Raw genomic sequence first — 18,337 nt, 5'->3', positions numbered from 1 at the left:
ACCCAGTTGTTCTTTGTATTAAAAACAGTGTTTCGGGAGCCTTGACACCTCACTTGAATTGGCAAAATGAGTTTCTCTAATTGCATCCCCAGTTTGGGATACGTTTGAAACGAGTCGCTCACTCTGTAAGGAATGGTTTTTCGGTGCGTTTTAATTAGAATTTATATAACTTGTGCAGCGACTGCATAAGCGTGAACTGTGTAAAAACTAAACAAGTATTAATTTATAGATCATTTGCGCTGTCGCTGTGGGCCAGCTGTAAATACCAGCAGAGCATCGCTCTGCTGCAGCCGTTTGTGTAGCTCGCCGTAGTAATTCAGCAGGGGACTTAAAGGAGTTTTAGCCAGACTTCTCAGGAGTATCTGCCCTTTAAAACCTGTAGCTCCACCGTTGCTCGAGGGATCGGGATCGACTTTTACGATAAACAGCTTGCGCCTTCAGGTTTCGGTGGGAGATGTTTCGGTGCACAGCCTCGGAGAGGCAACGGGAGGAGAAAACAAACGTGGGTCTCGTGGTTATATTACTTCATACCTTAAAACTACTTTCCCGTGTTGTACTCCTTAAATCTTTTAAGTATGGTACGATGAAATCCTTTTCGTAAGAGCAGCGAGGGAATAAACCAATTTAACACGGCCCCTTTGTGGGTTTAAATTACCTCTTTCTACTGTTGGAATTCTGAATTCTTTTTTTTTTTTCTGCAGTTGAATAAAAATCCATCTATCCATTTAACATGTAATAAGCCTTTCTCCTCCACTGATATTTCTAGATTTATATATTTTTTTTTGGTGACTGGTGAGCCTTAATGCGATGACTCTCTGAAAATACTCCCCTTTTCTTTCCGAGTCCTCTTCAGTTCATTTATAGTTCATAAAAACTAAATATTTCAGCAGCGTTGCCAGGAGGCTGCGGATGCGGCTGGACTCAACCTGCAGCATCTCCTGCTCTTCCCTGGAGCTGCAAACCCTTTGTGCTGCTCCAAATTCCCTACTGTCCAAGGCAGCAGAACCCAAATGAAAGAAAAGCTGTGTATAATGGCACAGCCAGGACCTTTTCGCGGTGACGGGCTCTGTTTAAAACCATGGACTAACGGGCATGGGCTTGTAGGGATGTAAAAAGTGTGGTGATGGTGTTCCCCCTTCCCCTTCTCCCCATCCCCTGCTAATCCAGATGGCTTAATTAATTCTGAGTTTTATAGGTAGAGGTGAAGTGTGTCAGAAATGTCATTCCCCATTTAAAAGTGAATTATCCCTTTGTGTAAAAAGAGCAGAGCATATTTGTTGAGGTCATCCTGAAAGCATCATCACTAAAAATTATCTGCTGATGCAGAAAATTGGATTTATTCTTATGCTAGCATTTCCATAAAAATACAATTATATATAAATTTATGTTCCCTAAAAGCTTGTAGTAAACTAGGCTTTCAGAAAATAAGACACTTATCTTTTAAAGCCCAGTTTTAAATGACCAGATGGTGCTTACAGTATGGAAGCATAAAACTGGTGAGAGATAATTGATTATTTCCATTTAAAAAGGATGGCGGGGGGGGTTGGGTGGGTGGAACTCGAGGTGAAACTCCTTTTAATTGCTATATGGTTTAACTCCTGCCGATCAGGAGAATATCTATAACATCTGCAGCCGTTTCTGGAGCACCCTGTTGAAATAGCCACTGGCCGGGTGCAGCGGCGCCGGAGCATCCTGGCACGCCGGGGGCCGCGTGAGCCCCCCGGCTCATCGGCCGAGCGGTCCCCAGGGACGTCCGATGGGGCTGCAATTAAGCAAAGGGTTTAAAACTTAACTCAGCGGCTTTGGTACTGCGGCTTGCTAGGGAGGCGAAATTAAACTTGTGTTTTAATAAGGGTTTTATGAAGTGTATCTTAAATATTCCTGCACATTTGAAAAATGCACGTGTCATTTGTTTGAAGGTCTTCACTCCTCAGCAAAAGGAGGGTCTTCCGAGCAAACGTGCTTACATCTCATCAACTGCTGGATTTATTTCCGTGCTGCTCAGCCTTGCCCCTTTCCAGGGGTGTAACGGTGGGGTTGGGGCGCGCTTCGTACAAGCAGGAGGTTTATCTTCCAGAGACAAAAAAAGAAAATCCCGAGAGAGAGGGTTTACATAGTTTCTGCTTTCTCCTGGGGGACCAGGACACGTGAGGCCCCGAGCGTGGCCGTGGAGGTCCTGTCCCCGGGGACGGTCCCGTGCTTTCCCAGTCCCTCCTTCGCTTCTTCAGGAGGCGGCTGGCTCAGGGCCGCGGGCACCGTCCCCGCCGGGGCTCGGGCTGTGAAGTCCTCGGTTCCCAGCCCGCTTGCTCCTCCTCGTACATGTTATTGTTCTAAAAGCGTATTTGAGGCACGGTAACGTCAAGAACTGATCCAGCCTTGAGTGTTGAGTTTTCATCTAGGAAAAACGCTTATAGTGTGTGCTTTAAAAAAAGAAAAAAAAAGGCAAAAATAGCCATCTGGTTTTAGTAGCTCTCTCAGTGATTTCAGCTGTGTGAACTGGGGATATTTCTAGCCTTTGGGTTTTGGTCGTAGAGCTGTTTTGTTGGAAATCCCTCTTTCGTGGTGCTGGGTAGGTGGCGGTTATATTCTGCTGAGGATTTCTCTTCCTCCTGCGCACCGAGGCCAGTGAGAGTTGGTTTGCCAGTTCCCGGTGGCTGCTGAGCATCTCATTAACATCAAGCTTTTCACTTCATTTTCCCCCGCGATTGCTGCTGCTTCTTTGCGTTTGGTGAAACAACCTGTTGTCACAGCAAGGGGGTGAATCGGGGCTCGGTAGGTTTGATCTCGTTGCTTACGCAGAGCTGGAAGACCCCAAATTCTCTTCTAGGTGGCCCCTGCCTGTCCCCTTCCCACCGAAGACCATCGTGGTGTGTGTGTGGTGATGCTCCCGACGGACAGGCTTTGGCTGGGGCTCTGAATGAGCAGAACCACCAGCTCCGGCTTTAAGCACCGCCACTTGAAAAGCTTTCCCCTCTCTTTGTTGCAGGTATGGTGTGAATATGCGTTGCTTGGCAGCTCGGGTCAACTACAAGACTCTGATCATCATCTGCGCCCTCTTCACCCTGGTGACGGTGCTGCTCTGGAACCGATGCTCCTCCGACAGAGCCGGCCCGTTCCCCCGCAGCCTCGCCGGCCCCGAGCACCGAGCTGCCGCCGCCTCCGAGAGCGACCTGGCCCGGCAGCAGAGCGAGGAGGCATCGCCCCAGGAGCAGCAGAAGGCTCCCCCCGTCGCGGGAGGCTTCAACGGCAACAAAGCCCCGGGGCTGAAGTACGAGGAGATTGACTGTCTGATCAATGACGAGCACACCATTAAAGGGAGGAGGGAAGGCAACGAGGTCTTCCTGCCGTTCAGCTGGGTAGAGAAATACTTTGAGGTTTATGGGAAAATTGCTCAGTACGATGGTTATGACAGGTTTGAATTCTCTCATAGCTACTCCAAAGTATACACACAGCGAGCACCTTACCACCCCGACGGGGTCTTCATGTCCTTCGAGGGCTACAACGTAGAGGTTCGAGACAGAGTGAAGTGCATAAGTGGTGTTGAAGGTTTGTCGAGTATTATTTTATTTTATTTTTAAGAGTTAAAATGCTTCTTAAAGTTTGCTGCCGTCGTTTGAGGTGCAAAGTGATCTTAATTCTGTTGCGACAGGCTCAAAAAAAAAAAAAAAAGGCAAACTTTGAGAAATGGTGCACAGTCTCTGCTTCAAACTATTCTATGATCTCTGGTTTTACTGGTTACGGCAAACTCTGAAGGTGCCGGATGCTTCTCTTACGGTGCCGCTATCGGGTTTTGGCATTGTTGTTGACACTTGTCATATCTGTCAGGGAGCCACAATTATTTTAAAATCTAAAATTAACTAAAAAAGCCTGGCTCTGCTGTCTGAGGAGGCTCCTGCTTCCCTGCAGGCACGGATACGGCCCCATGCCCCGAGGCAAACGGCGCTGCCAGCCCTGTGGAACAGCCTGGCCGCTCACAGGCAGCTTAATGTTCAGGTTTTTTGTCTTCAGCTTTAACAATATCCCACCTCCTCGCGTTGCTGGGGCAGTGCTGGAGATGCAGCAGCCAAACCTTCACCGCTGGGCTGCTCCAGAGCAAGCGGGGAGGGTTTTGCTCAGCAGTGTGGGATTAGCTCTTACCAGCGCTCATCCTGTGCCGGGTAAATCGGCGCCGCCGCGCCCGGGGCAGGCAGGGCATCGCCTCGCCTCGTCCTGCAAACGGTGCTGCTGCCCGCGGCAAGGCGAGGAGGTTTCGGAGAAATGCCGCAGGGTCAAAAAGCTCTCGGGCCATCGAAGCTGGATAAAATTAATTTATGGTAAAACCTTTCCAATTTGCACTTTTGCTAAACCGTGCAATCGGTAATTAGGACACAAGGTCTTCCCGCATCTCGGCAAAGATTTGATCGCAGAAAATTCTTGTCAGGTTTCGTATTAAAAAATGAATGACTTTATAAAACTATTACGAAATGTGACACTGTGACCCCTCATAAATTAAAGACCCAACTTTTACTTAATAAAATACATTAATTTTCATGCATCTCAGAGATCGGCGATGCTCTGCTATGTTGATGAGCTCTACCCATGGTACGGTCCCTGCAGAAAGCTGGCACGCCGTGCCATTCATTTGGCTGTAAAGGATTCACATAATCAAATGCGTAGGGTAGGTCGGTCGGTTTGGGTTTTCTTGTTTTTAAGGTTGCTCTCACATTTTTATTATTATTTTTTTTAACTCGTTATATCTGCCAAGGAAGGGAAACGAGGCTCTGAAACTCGGGGCTCTCCCAAAGGTGCGAATGCATCCTGGTAACAACACGTCCGCTACGTGTGAGCATTGCCCGGCTCAGGGTTTACGCCGGCTGTGAGAGGCTTTTCTTTCCAGTTGCTACAGTCATTGCTGATTAAATACAGCTTGTGAACATGAATAATAGCCACGGGTGCTGCTTTTGCTGTTGGGGGCGGGCTTGGACGTAGGTCTTGGAGCCCCACCGGTTTTCGTATGAAATGTGGAAGGTGCGCGAGATGCCCCTTGCAGCTGGACCCCGCGGTTCTCCTGAGGTTTTTCAGCAAAAAGCTGAAATCCAGTAAGAACTAATTGAGAACCAGGCCAGGCTCGGCAGCCCCTTGCCTTGCCAGATGTGCGCGCGAGGTGCTGCGCGTAGCTGCTCTCCGCTTAAACCTCAAGAGACCAGCGAGTTTAATGCTCAACAATGTGGTTATTTATCTACAAGCCTTGCTTTTTTGCAGCATGTGATTTAAGACCCATCACTGCGAAAAGTGGTGCCAGAGCCAGGGTTTCGTAAAGGCAATAGAGTTATTGGCGTCCAGCAAACGGGTCAGAGAAGAGAAATAGTTGTAGTTTGTAGGGAAGGGGTTTTAATATTCAAATACATTCTCAGACAGTTTTAGGCTCTTGCCTTGCATCATTCCCGCCCTAGAGATTCTCATATTGCTGCGTGATGGAAAAAAAACCTCATGTTATATTTTCACCTCCTCTCTTTCTGCAAGGTTAATGTGTTGTTATGTCCTATGACCTGGAGAATTTAATCTTGTCGTCTTGTATAAATTTCAAGTAAAGCTCTTCGAGCGGATTTCTTCTTTTGCATTTTTCAGTCTCAGTGCATGCACCCTTAACAGAAAACGTTTAGCGTTGATAAGTGAGCTGGCTTCCAGGAGTTGAGATAATACAGGCTATTTAAATATTTCCCATGATGGTTTTCTCTTTAGGCAGCAGTAAGCCGTCACGTCTCCATCGGTAATATTTATTAGTAACACAAAACACCAAAATATGTATGAAAATGTCTCTTTTTACATTTAGTTTAAGTAATCTTTTCATTGTACCAGATTTCAGAAGAAATTGGTTTCTGAGCTTGACGTTGCCAAGGGGGAAAGCGGTGCAAATGCCAACTTGTTTATTTTCATCTTCTTTTTTCCTTTCTCGCCTGCATGCCAAGGTTTACAGTACGAAATATCCTTGCTTTCCTGCAAGAGGGTCACAGTGATATAGTCCCGCTTCGGATTCACGTTTAGAGGTTGGGAATTTGTTCCAAATAAAATCCAGGACTTTAGGAGGATCCTGGTTTTATCCGTATCTTAAACATCGTGTGTTTGCTTGCTTATGGAAGCACAGGCATAAATAAGTCTGCTCCACACAGTTCGCTTCCATTTCCCACGCAGCCGGTGATGCAATAGGCAGTTCATAGGGCGAAGGTTTTTCCACCCAAACCTTGGGGCTGCAGCTCCTGGGAGCTGGTGAAGGGCAGGCAGAGGAGAGCCTGGAGCTTGGCAGGGTTTTCTGCAGGTGTGTCTCTGCTAACGATCGTAACGGAGGGTGGAAGTTTTCTATCGAGCTGGGCTATGTGACATTGTCTGAGCTCATACGATGGGTTTTGCATGTGAAATCCAATCCATCAGGCTACAGAAGATGTTCTCTGTGATCTTCCTGCTTTGAATCCTCAGAAGAGGTGGTGCTCCAGGGGGTTGCAGAATCCCAGACCGGTGGGGGTTGGAAGGGCCCTCTGGAGCTCACCCCGTCCCACCCCTGCGTGAGCAGGCACCCCCAGAGCAGGGGCACAGGGCCGCGTCCAGGCGGGGGGTGAATGTCTCCAGGGAAGGGACCCCACAGCCTCTCTGGGCAGCCTGTGCCCCTGTTCTGGCACCCGCACAGGGAAGGGGTTTGGCCTCATGTTCAGGGGGAACTTCCCGTGTTCCAGCTTGTGCCCCTGGCCCCTTGGCCTGGCGTTGGGCACCGCTGAAAAGAGCCCGGCCCCATCCCCCTGACACCCGCCCTTCAGATATTTATAGGCATTGATGAGACCCCCCCTCAGCCTTCTCTTCCTCAGGTTGAACCAACCCAGGTCTTTCAGCTTTTCCTCATAAGGAATAAGATGCTCCAGTCCCCTCATCATCTCATAGCTCTCCGCTGGACTTGCTTGAGCAGTTCCACATCCTTCTTAAACTAGGGGGGCCCAGAACTGGACACAGTACTCCAGATGTGGCCTCAGATGGGATCTTCTGGTCAGCGCAGACTCCTAAATCTAAAATCACCCTACCCCTAAATGAAGCGTGCTCTCCTGCGAGGCTGCCAGCCTTTGGGTCAGGGAGTCGTGCGCGGAGGGTTAATCCCAGGGATGGCTGGGCTGGAGCAGTAGCTCTGAAGACAAGGGACAGCTTTGGGTGGAAGAGCTGGGGCGTATTCTGCTGGTATTGCATGGAGAGCTTGGCTGGTTTCCGCAGGCATCGCTTCAGACTACGCTTGTAATGGTCTTGGGGGAGCCAAGGTAATTGGAGCAGATTTGTAGATCCTGGCTAAATTGCTCTTTTAGTATCAAGTAACTCTTACCAAAACCTAGGAATAACATGTACGCTAAACTTGCAAAGATTTGTGTGGCATTAAAGGGATCGTGCTAGATACAACATTGTTTGGAGAACTAGTGGTCTCTGGGGTAGGGGGGGAATATCGGTAGGGCATTGAAAATGTATTATTTTAAAATAAGTGCAATGTTTCAGTAAGCAATTAAATGAGCATGTATGGAAGACCACGATAAGGACTTCTCTGCCACTCAAGTCTGCCTAGTTTTGACTACTCACGGATCTCGGTGTAAATGGCAGCGATTCACTCCTTGAGCGGGGCTTTCCTCAGGTCTAACGGTGAAGCCTAGAAATATCATTTGCTAGAAGGAAAGAAGCGATGGGGTAAGGAGGAGGCGTGCGCAGGGCTGCAGGCACTGGGGTTTTTTTGAAAATGTGCTGATAAAATACTCGCTGTTGTCCTCTCTCCCAGGTGTGCCGTTGTCCACGCAGTGGGGACCTCAAGGCTATTTCTACCCCATCCAGATTGCACAGTACGGGTTAAGTCACTACAGTAAAAACCTGACGGAGAAACCGCCTCACGTCGAGGTGTACGAAACGGCCGAAGAGAAGGACAAAGCCGGCAGGTCCGTGGACTGGACGGTGCCGAAAGGCTGTTCTCTGTCCACAGTATCTGATAAAGCCAAGTTCACGAGCGTCAAGCAGTTTGTCGCTCCAGGTGGGTTATCCTAAGTGCGTGGCAGCTAAGCCACGTCCCTTAATTTGCACCGATGTTATCAGGTGAGCTTTAACCCGCTGGGATTAACGTGTTTTCATTTATCCTGCGTGACTTTGCATCCTTAGGATCTCAACCTGAGAATGTCATCTCGTTTCCGTACCTCTGGAGTTTTCCCTTTCTCCTGTTTTCTCTCCATCACTGCTTTTTCAACACTGTTTTAGTGAGAACACAGGTGGCTGTATGCATGGAGGGCAACGAGAAGCTATGGTCACGCTTCCTGAGCCTTTCAGCTTCTGTCTTAAAATAGAAGCAAAGAAATATATATATATATATCTGTATATATAAATGGAACCAGTCGTGGAGCCTGGGAAATAGCGCTGACGTGTGATAAGCAGGTGCTGACAGGCGATAGATAAGGTCTATTTTCAGCCCGGAGCAAGCGTAGCACGTGCTGCTCTCCAGTGGGACCCAGCAGCTTTCCCTTCATTGGGATGCAACTGTTCTTGCGAAATATGAGACCTTGGGTCGGGCTTAGCCAAGTTGCCTTAAAGAAGGCAGCGAGAGGGAGCGGCTGCCCACGTCCGGCGCAGGTATTTGCAGAGGGCTGGGGGAGGACGGTGACGATCTGGGTGCTCTCCTTCACCTGCAGACGCGCAAGATGCATTTTGTTGCCGTCTCTTCAATTTACCGCGTTCTGTTCCGTTCTTAGCAGGGAAATTCATTATTTCATGCAAGAGTTTCCTTTGTGCTAGGACAGGCTCATTAATAAGGACGTAATGTATTTTTCCTCAATCAATACCCATTAGAATTAATGAGTCCATTACTTAAAAAGACAATGAAGTAATTTTCAGTTGGCACCTTAGGCCTGGGTCTCTAGGGAAAAGATTGTCGAACACTCTTGTGTCTTTGTAGTAGATAAATACGGGGAGAGGAAAGGCTAAAAGACCTGTTATGTATTCTCTCCTCATCCTTTATTGATGGCAGAGTAATCTGTGGGGCTCGAAGGCCGTGATATGCATCCACTCGTCTTAGATGGCCTTAAGTAATGGCTTTGTAGGCGCTGAAGGCAGTGCAAACAACGGGCAGCCTTTAGTTCTCCTTTGCTGCTTAAAACTCTCCCCCCCCCCCCCCCCTTCTGTTATAATTCATTTCGTTATCACACAAGCGTTTATTTACAAGGAACCATAAAACTTACTTGACAGGGATTGCGAGGGGGGTTTTTTAATTAGATTTTTTTTCATAGGAGCAAAACGTTGTGTAACAAAGCGCTCGGTTTCTTCTCCCACAGCGGATGCTGATCTCCAAAACTCAAAGCAGTGAAGCTTTTGCTTTGAAAGACTGGAAAACGTGACGTTCAGTCAAAATACCAGGTCCCGTCCCATAGCACCTTAGAGCGCGAGGCATGGAAGCGGCCGCGACGCAAAATGCCAGGGATTAGTTTGGGAGATGGGGAGAAGCCTCTGCCGTGTGGGGAGAGCGGACCATGACTCGTTGGTTGCACGTAGAAATAGTTACAGGGCATCTCACGTATCGAGAAGTAGCAGAAAGGAAGCAATCGCCTCGCGCGGGAGAATTTCGCTCCGTAGAAAGCCGTTAATTTGAGATGACTTTCTTTAAGCGTTTGTCGTCCCTCCGTGCCTTCAAAGCTACGGGATTTGCACACAGCCTTACAAACTAATTAGCCCTTTGATCTTCTAGTATAGGTTTTTGGGGGAGGAGTTGATTTTACGTTTTAAAATCTAGCCTGCGAGAGAACACTGGATTTCATTATGTGGCACTGCCTAGGAGCTTTATTTAATATATCTTTTTAAAATTAAACAGAGTTTTGCCAATGGAGAGGTTAATAAATACTTTAACACGTTAGTCTCTCTATATTCTTTTCCTTTCTTCCCCCCATTAAACTAATCAGCGCACTGGTGTGTGGAACTGTCAGGTTGGGAAAGAGAAAAAGTCGCAGATTTAAATATTAGTCCCGGGGGAGGAATCCTAAATACCTGCTGCTCGGCACTCCCGGCTGGTGTTTTTTTTTTTCTCTGAAAGTGGAGCTTTATGCAGAAATGCGACTGCTGAAGCGGCGCCGTGTTTTTGGTGTCTTTTCTGCCAAGTGAAATACTCAGTGGAGAACAAAAGGGTGGTTGTTGGTTTATATTTTGAATTACAGAAGAGGAGAATCACGCAGCATCTATGTTCTTGCAGCTCGGCTGCTGTGCCCCATCCTGTAGGACAAGCCCGGCTCTGCCAGACCCGCACGGTGCCAGCAGGCAGCCGCAGGCAGCAGTAAGACCCGCCGTTGGTGGCCCTTTCCCTTACCCCTGCTAGTGTCCGTTGCGCGCCGCCATCGATCAGCTACCAGAAGCGTCTGCTAAAGCCATCGATCGAGCCCCTGGCACCGCTGCTCCGCAGCGAAGGGCTGCAGCGTGTTAATGTACGATGCAAACGACTTCTCCCCGCTGCTGCGGGAGCCGGCCTTCGCCCACGGATTTACTTTTATCCTTAATTAAATAATATATGATAGCGCGCGGAAAGAATGATTGAATTATTGATGGGCTGCCCTAAAAGCTTTTGGATCCCGCCTGGTAAGAGGGCTTACCTCGGGAAACTGCACTTCGTAGCTTAAATGTTTCGGGCAACTGAGTGCTTCACCACTGAGCAAGGCTTTTTTTTTGTTTGTTTTGCAGAAAATACCGAGGGGGTGTCTCTGCAGCTTGGGAACACGCGAGATTTTATTATTTCTTTTGATCTCAAATTCGTAACGAACGGGAGCGTTTCTGTGGTTCTCGAGACGACAGAGAAGAACCAGCTCTTCACCGTGCACTATGTCTCCAACACCCAGCTCATCGCTTTTAAGGACCGAGACATCTACTACGGCATCGGTCCCAGGACTAGCTGGAGCACCCTCACCAGGGACCTGGTGACCGACCTGCGGAAGGGCGTCGGCCTCTCGAACACGAAAGCCGTGAAGCAGACCAAAATCATGCCCAAGAGAGTGGTGAGGCTGGTAGCGAAGGGTAGAGGCTTCCTCGATAACGTCACCATCTCGGCCACCGCTCACATGGCGGCTTTTTTCGCTGCCAGCAACTGGCTGGTGAGGAACCAGGACGAGAGGGGCGGCTGGCCCATCATGGTGACGAGGAAGCTGGGGGAAGGATTTAAGTCCTTGGACCCGGGCTGGTACTCGGCCATGGCGCAAGGACAGGCCATCTCGACGCTGGTGCGGGCGTACCTGCTGACGAAGGACCAGGCATTCCTCAGCTCGGCTCTGCGGGCGACGGCGCCGTACAAGCTGCCGTCGGAGCAGCGCGGGGTGAAAGCCGTCTTCATGAACCGGCACGACTGGTACGAGGAGTACCCAACCTCGCCCAGCTCCTTCGTGCTCAACGGCTTCATGTACTCCTTAATCGGGCTGTATGACTTAAAAGAAACGGCTGGGGAGAAGCTGGGGAAGGAGGCGCGGGTCCTCTACGAGCGGGGCATGGAGTCCCTGAAGGCCATGCTTCCCCTCTACGACACCGGCTCAGGGACCATCTACGACCTTCGGCACTTCATGCTCGGCACCGCTCCCAACCTGGCCCGATGGGACTATCACACCACCCACATCAACCAGCTCCAGCTCCTCAGCACGATAGATGAGTCCCCCATCTTCAAAGAGTTCGTCAAGAGGTGGAAGAGCTACCTGCGAGGCGGCCGGGCAAAGCACAACTAGAGCTTACAACCAAACCCCTCGGTCCTGCTGCCTCGCAGAGGTACGGTTTCAAAGGTTGCATCCGAAATTTTTCTTTATGGACCGTTTCAAAGAAGTGATCCTTAAAACTGATCTCCTGAAATCATTGCATTCCAGTGTGAAAATATTTGGGTCTGGTGGGTAGGATTCGGGAACGTCACCTGTCCTTAGTGCTCCGCAGCGAAACTATCTGTACAAAGCGAAAACCCCTTTGTGCTCCTGAGTTTGGGGACGTTTTGGGGTGTTTTTTTTTTTTCCTTTTTGTAGGAAAATATTTGCAGAAGCCATACAGGTCTCTAAAGTCCAGCACTTGCCTGAAAAGTTAGTCTGTGGCCTCTTTTAAAATGGAGTTATATGTGTATATGTTGGAACAGCGTAACAGATCATGTGGTGTAACGCCGTAAATGTGTATTTCCTTGTAGCCTGGGTAGTGGACAGTGTGTCTTTTTAAAGGTTTTTTGGTTTTTTTTTTTTATATACGGATTCTTTTCTTGGGGTGAAAAATACACAATTTCTTTTCTTTTTTCCCCGGTTCTCTGTATGGAGATCCTTTAGCTGTATGGTTTCTTTACAGACGTGCGGATGGAAAACACGCAGACAGAGCGCGGGCTCCGAAGTCACGTCACATAAGCACAACTCGGTGGGGCTCGCGGAGCTCACAAAGCCTGCAACCGTGCCACCCCCCTTCTAGAAAGCCAAACCTGCCGTCGCCCGTCAGGTTTGCCGGTGCCGCCTCCTCCCTGGAGGCTGGAATCTCTTGTCGTGGAGCCTGATGTTTTGCACTGTGTTTTTTAATCACATCTGAGATGTTTCTCTAAGCTTTGGCAACTTCGCTCTTTGGGAGACTTGTCTTGAATCCCTGAGCGTGACGTGGAGCTCATTTTGAGGGGCGCACAGGAAATTCAATTGGAATTAATTAAGGTTTTCCTGTGGTGATTTTCATTTTTAACCTGCTTGAGTATATCAGGCATTTTAAAAATTAAAATAAACCCAGAGGGCTTTCCAGCTCCTCCTGCGCTTTAATACCAGGTGGCACCTCTGCCTACTGTCTTACTCGTCGTGTAAGGCGCTGTTACATCTCAGCAGTGGCTTCTCGGGTGTGCTTTGTCCTCGTGGCTCTGCCAGGCGAGCAAGGGTACTCGTGCAATAACCGCCCGCCCGCGTCCGAACCCAAACGCTTTCACTGTACTGTTGTAATGCAGAAGAAACCAGGCGGTTTCTTTTCCCTGTGTATCGACCCTTTACACCCACCGTTATCTGCCTTCTCGGCGTGTAGCATCCTGGTTGATCCAGAAGAGTGTAACCCATCGGTTGCATCATTAGATCAGGGGTGTTTAGTTCGGTAGCGTAGCACATACCGGGTTCTCAGCCCTGTTGAGGCACGCCGGTGTCTGCCGTAAGGGTCCCAGACTCGAAAGCTCCCGACATACGCCGGCGTGGGAAGGACGCGTATTAGCTCTGGGGTTTTTCCACTGATCCCATAACATGTTGTACATGTTGGTGGGGGTTGAGCTTAAAGATGTTCATACTGAGGATAGAGTTCATTCAAATCACAAAAAGGCTGGGCACAAGGACAATATGTGTCTTTATTTTTTTTTTTCCTTTATTTTTTGACGCTTTTTCTATTTCTTGCAGATATTTGAAAGAACTGTCTAATTACTTGATCTTTGCGAACACATACTACGATCATATCAATTAATGAGAAGTGGATGTCACAGGAGAAATTTCAATACCAAAGGTAGCAGAGGTGAATTTTTTTTTTTACGTACCCGTGTACACACACACGCGCGCGCACACGCGAAACCCAGACAGATGTGCTTCCTTTACGAACAGCTGGTCCTTCCTGCAGACACAGAAACATCTTTCTCCTGCGTGTTTCCTCCATCTTTTGCCCATTTGGGATTTGGAGAATCTAGAGAGACTCTTTGGGTACTGCTCGGGAGGTGGTATCGGTGCCTTACGGAGGCCACAATTTCCTCTTTTCTTCTTTTTTAATTAATGCCAGTTGAAAAAAATCGCAGCGTCGCCGATCTTTCGGTGCTGCGCGAGAGTCGGCGGCCGCGGTGGCATAGGCGAGCTCGCGAGCGTAGGCTGGCCGCGCCAACGCCGTCGGTCCTGGTCAGGCCACCTTGTCCTTACCATCGCCGTCGCGTTTTCGTTGGCCTTAGCCCACGCGTAAACCGAACCAACCACCATCGGAGGCCGTAGAAGCGAGGAGAGGTAGCGCGGGGGCTTCTCCTGGTATTTTTTTCAATTGAGGTGTGCAGCGGAAGAGGATTAGCAGATATTGGTGCCCGTAGCTTCATCAAACTCCCTTAAGCTGGGTTTTGTTCGCTTGGTTTCAGTCTTCAAACTGACAAAAGGTCTTGGTCGCTAAGATCTGTTTAACCTTTCCACGAGGCTTCCTGTACATAGACTTCATCGGAAACATGGTGCGCGTGGGTATATGCAAACCGGCGACACAAGCACAACCGTACAAGTGTGGCAGTGCTGTTTTTCTCGGCCATTGTGCAAGACATTCGCTGAAAGCTGCTATTTTCATTCACCTTGTAGTTGTACTTTTATTTTTTTCTACCTTTTTTTCTTTTTTTTTTTTTTACATGTGGGATATACACCATGTGTTAAATATGCAATAAATTGTTTACAGGATGCTCTTGTGAAGGGTAGTCCTTTGTAAAGCTGTACAGACTTTGCAGTTTAAGCACAATGTGCACATGTTAGTTTTATATACAGCGAGACGTGACTTTTTGCAGAGGGAAAGGTTCTACTATGTTTATATACAAAAGTAAATGGATCAACGTTTGTGCTTAATGTAAAGCTGCTTTATAAGACTGTAAAATAAATTTTTTTATCTTAAGACAAACGTGGGGCGTTTTCGTTATTTCCCTCGGTACCTCCTGCCCTACGCGTGGTTGCGGGTGAGCCCTGACGAGCGTCTTCGTGGCCCTGAGACGCCTCCTTTTAGGGCATTTTAGGAGGTTTTTATCCTAAGTAAGATGGAAAACGTTCTTTCTTCAACAGTTTGCTGATTTGGGGTAGGGACCGCAGATGTATAGTCTCTGCTCAGGGTCACGCAGGATGTCGCTGGTGTGAGTTATTTCTGCTAAATGCACCTCATTTTCAGTTCGTGTGATTTTGGTTAAATAATTTGAACTAACCAGTCGCTAAAAACCGCCCTAACGAAGACGACAGGCGCTGTGCTGAGCTTGCTTGTACCCCGCAAGAAAGCGGGTCTCTTAACGCCCGTTGAGAGACTTAAGACTCAACCAGTCTCTTAACTCCCGTTTCCAGCTAAAAATCTGCGAGTCCTATCAAAATTCCACCCCCAAACTGGGACGGAGGTCACCTCTGCCTTAGCCACTCCGTGCCTGAAGTGCCGCTTCCCACCTGGATGCAGAAGTGCCCTTAAATCGGAGCTAACTTCTCCCGGTCAAGGGAAGCTGGGTGCCTCCTTGGCTGTAACGTTGACCAGCACCCAGGATGCCGCGTTCGACTTGGCCGTGTATAATTTGGCGCGACCGACGCGCGCGGAGCAAATCTTCTGCAGCCGGGCAGAGCTTCAGGGCGGTCTCGCCGTGGCTTGGGTGAAAATACTGATTTCCGTTACTTAGCAGTTTGTTAAAAACGTATGAATTGAAAATAGAAGTGGTTTTAAATATGTTGTCTTGGTGATGAATTTGAACGTTTGCTGCTCAGTTTGTGGTGAAAGGAGATACATTTACCATCTGCCTGGAGTGACTGATAACTCCCATGTACGCGTTGCACTTCCTGAATGTTAAATAGCTGCTTCTATACTTCACTAATCTCGTCCAAAAACGGCAGGAGCTATTTAAATGCCAAGCGTTCAGCGTTCCGGCCTATTAAACAAGGTGGAGTTTTGCCACGGTGAAGTGCAAACGCTGAAAGGCATCCTGGCGCTCACCGGCTTCAGTCTTCAGGATGGCAAATATCTTAAGAGCTCATCTTCTTGAATTTATATCTCTTAAGCAACTCGCCGAGTCGCTCGCCTTGGCTTCAACTGAAGACCAACGGGACAGAGCGCCGCGTGCCGCGGTAATAACCCCTAACGAGCAGAGGGTTGCGGGGGGGAGCGGAGGGGTTCTGGTTCGGCTCTCGTGGCCGCGCCTGCGTTCCCCGCCTCAGAGGAGAGGGGTACACGTGCCTGCCTTGGTCTGGAAGGGCTCAAACCTCGCCGTGCCCTTGGGCCTCGAGCGGAGGAGCCGTCCCGTGAGCGGCACCCGCTCCAGAGTCGCTGCAGCCGAGGGGAGTCTGTCCGTCCGCACCCGCCAGGACAGGTGGCTGCTGTGCATCTCCTGCCAGCTCCCCCAGAGGCCGTTCATCCGCGGGGCAGAGCAGTCACTGCTCCTTCCGAGGCATCACCAAGCCGTTAGACCCGGGCGTTGGCGCACCCTCGTGCTGCGGGTCCGCCGACGGTGCCTTAATCCCCGGTGCATTTGGGTGGCCGCAACCTGCCGCCGGGGCCTGGCTGTCCCTAAGGAGGCAGCGCGAAATGGCTGGCGGCTTAATTACACCAGGGTCAGGCGTCTCGTGCCAAGCATGGGAGGAAACAAGAGAACCGGCCCGGCCTCAATCACCTGAGGTTCTGCCCTTGCCCTCGGCGTGCGCAAATGCCGGTACCAGGTCGTGCTCCTGGTGGCGGTGGAGGTGAGGTGGCTGCTGGGTTTTTTCTTTTTCTAAATTAGTCTAGATTAATGGTATTTGCTAGTGGGAAAACACTCCCCGCACAGCCTCCCTTCTGCACCGTCCCGCTGCGGCTCCATCCCTCCCTCCATCCCGCACCCCCTGGGCCTCCCAGCCCCGCTCCTTCTGCAGAGCCGCTGTGCTGAAGAGCTTCCCCTGTTTATAAGCCCAGTCCCATCGCCTTCCCGAGCTCAAGCGATGGCACCGTCTTAAGGCACTCCCTTCTAAAGAGATTCATCGCGGTTCAGCGGCTTTATGTCACCCCGACGAGGACATACGAGGCGGCTTCCCCGCACGGCAGGGCTCTGGCGAAGGAGGCGGCTGCTCTTCACCGGCGCTGGGAGGCATAAATGGTGCACGGACACCTTTCCCGGGCCCTGTTTGCAAGCGAAATCTCTGCCGGACCTTTCTAGATGTGAAGGGAGGCTTTGAGGATGCTCAGGTAGAGGCTGGTTGCGCAGGTGCTGGCTTCGGCGCCCGCCAAGGGTGTGGGGCTGGCTGTGTCCCACGGCTCTGCTACCCCCCAGCACCCAGCTCTGCCCCCCCTCGGCACCCAGCTCTGCTCCCCCCCGGCACCCAGCTCTGCCCCCCAGCCCATCCGGAGGGACCCTGTGGGCCCTGGGCCGGCGGTTTCCTCCCTTCGCTGCCGTTTTCCAGGTGGGATATCAAACCGCCCTTTGCACGGGGGTCTCTGAGGTACCGAATCCGCCAGGGCACCCTCAGCCACCCGTGTGCAGGAATTACCTACGAAGACGTGTTTCTGCAAAGCCTGTTACTGGGAGAGGAAAAAAAAAGCAAACTCCGAATGGCATCGCTTGGGTGGTGAATACAAACCCATTAATTTGATCATAAAGAAGCCTTTTTATTAAAATCCCGTCTTTATCCCAAGCGCTCGCAGGGCTTGGCTGGATCTTATTAAATGCTCCGATATTTCACTGTAGCTTTTTGTTTTCCCTGGGCCTTGTTTGAACAATCAAATGTCAGCAGAAGCAGCTGGTGGTAAATGCCATTTCCCTCTGCCCGGGGACCGCGGGACTGGCTGCTGGGTGCTTCACCGAGAGATGAGCTGCTTAGAGAGAATTAAATATTAATACTGGGTATTGCTCTCTTTAACGCACTGGGCTGGGCTTGTGCGGAGCGGGGCGGCATCCAGCTGTGCCCGCGGGTGCCACGGGCAGGCAGGGCAGCGCGCGGAGCTCCAGGGAAGCGAGGAGGAGGATGGCGAGGAAGGGCCGCGGGGGTGGTTTTTCCCCATGGAGTCCCGGTGCTCCAGCGAGGGCTTGGCTCCTCTCCCACCATGCGGCTCCCTCCCCACTGGTTTTCCGCAGCCGCCCTCCTCCTCCCGCTCCCCTCCGCGTCCCCGCTCCCGGCTGGGGCGGCTGTAACCCCCACGTCCTCCAAAAATTTAACAGTAATGTCAGCACTGGCACATTCCTCCGTCTCACACGCCCCGTAAGCAGAATGTGTCAGCATATTCATTTTGTAATTAAAAATATTAATTAAGGCAGGCCCGTGCCAGAAATGTGTTGCATGAGCTGGGCTGTGCCAGCGGCCGGGGCTGGCTGCGTGCGGGGGCCGAGGGGCGGGTAGGGGGTCCCGGTCGCCCCCCCGGCGTGTGCCGGGGTGATGATTTTGGCCGCACCCCCTGTTTCCATCCAGGCTCGGCTGCCTCGGTGCTCCCCCCATGGCTTTGCGGGTGCGGGGGTCTCCGCCGGGATGCAGGAGGTGGGAACGGGCGCTGGTGGAGGAGGAGGAGAGGAAACGCTGGGGCGAATCCAGGCGCCTCCGGCGCTCGGCGGTGGCCGGGGGGGCCAAGCCCACCCCACCCCGCTGCGGCGAGCCCCCCAGCTCCTCGGGGCGGGGGCGGCTGGGAGGCGGAGGGTCCGCAAACA

The 18,337-nt window shown here is 50.6% G+C and overlaps 1 protein-coding gene across 10 annotated transcripts in view; it reads left to right on the top strand.

The window, feature by feature from the left end:
- The window catches only part of GLCE (glucuronic acid epimerase), a 56,349-nt gene extending 41,742 nt beyond the window's left edge, over nt 1-14,607 (top strand). For 8 of the 10 annotated variants that reach the window (XM_064456013.1, XM_064456007.1, XM_064456006.1 and 5 more), the window contains 3 exons: nt 2,987-3,546; nt 7,778-8,023; nt 10,702-14,607. In XM_064456013.1, coding sequence (XP_064312083.1) covers nt 3,000-3,546; nt 7,778-8,023; nt 10,702-11,726 — 1,818 coding nt within the window. In that variant the 5' untranslated portion in view covers nt 2,987-2,999 and the 3' untranslated portion in view covers nt 11,727-14,607. Of the gene's footprint in view, nt 1-2,986; nt 3,547-7,777; nt 8,024-10,701 lie in introns of those variants that run through there. The other 2 variants (XM_064456005.1, XM_064456015.1) reach the window with 2 other exon arrangements.
- Nucleotides 14,608-18,337: the final 3,730 nt, after the last annotated feature.

This window comes from Phalacrocorax carbo, chromosome 7 (assembly GCF_963921805.1).
Source record: "Phalacrocorax carbo chromosome 7, bPhaCar2.1, whole genome shotgun sequence".
Taxonomy (NCBI): Eukaryota; Metazoa; Chordata; class Aves; order Suliformes; family Phalacrocoracidae; genus Phalacrocorax; species Phalacrocorax carbo.
This window is presented reverse-complemented; position numbering and strand designations above follow the sequence as displayed.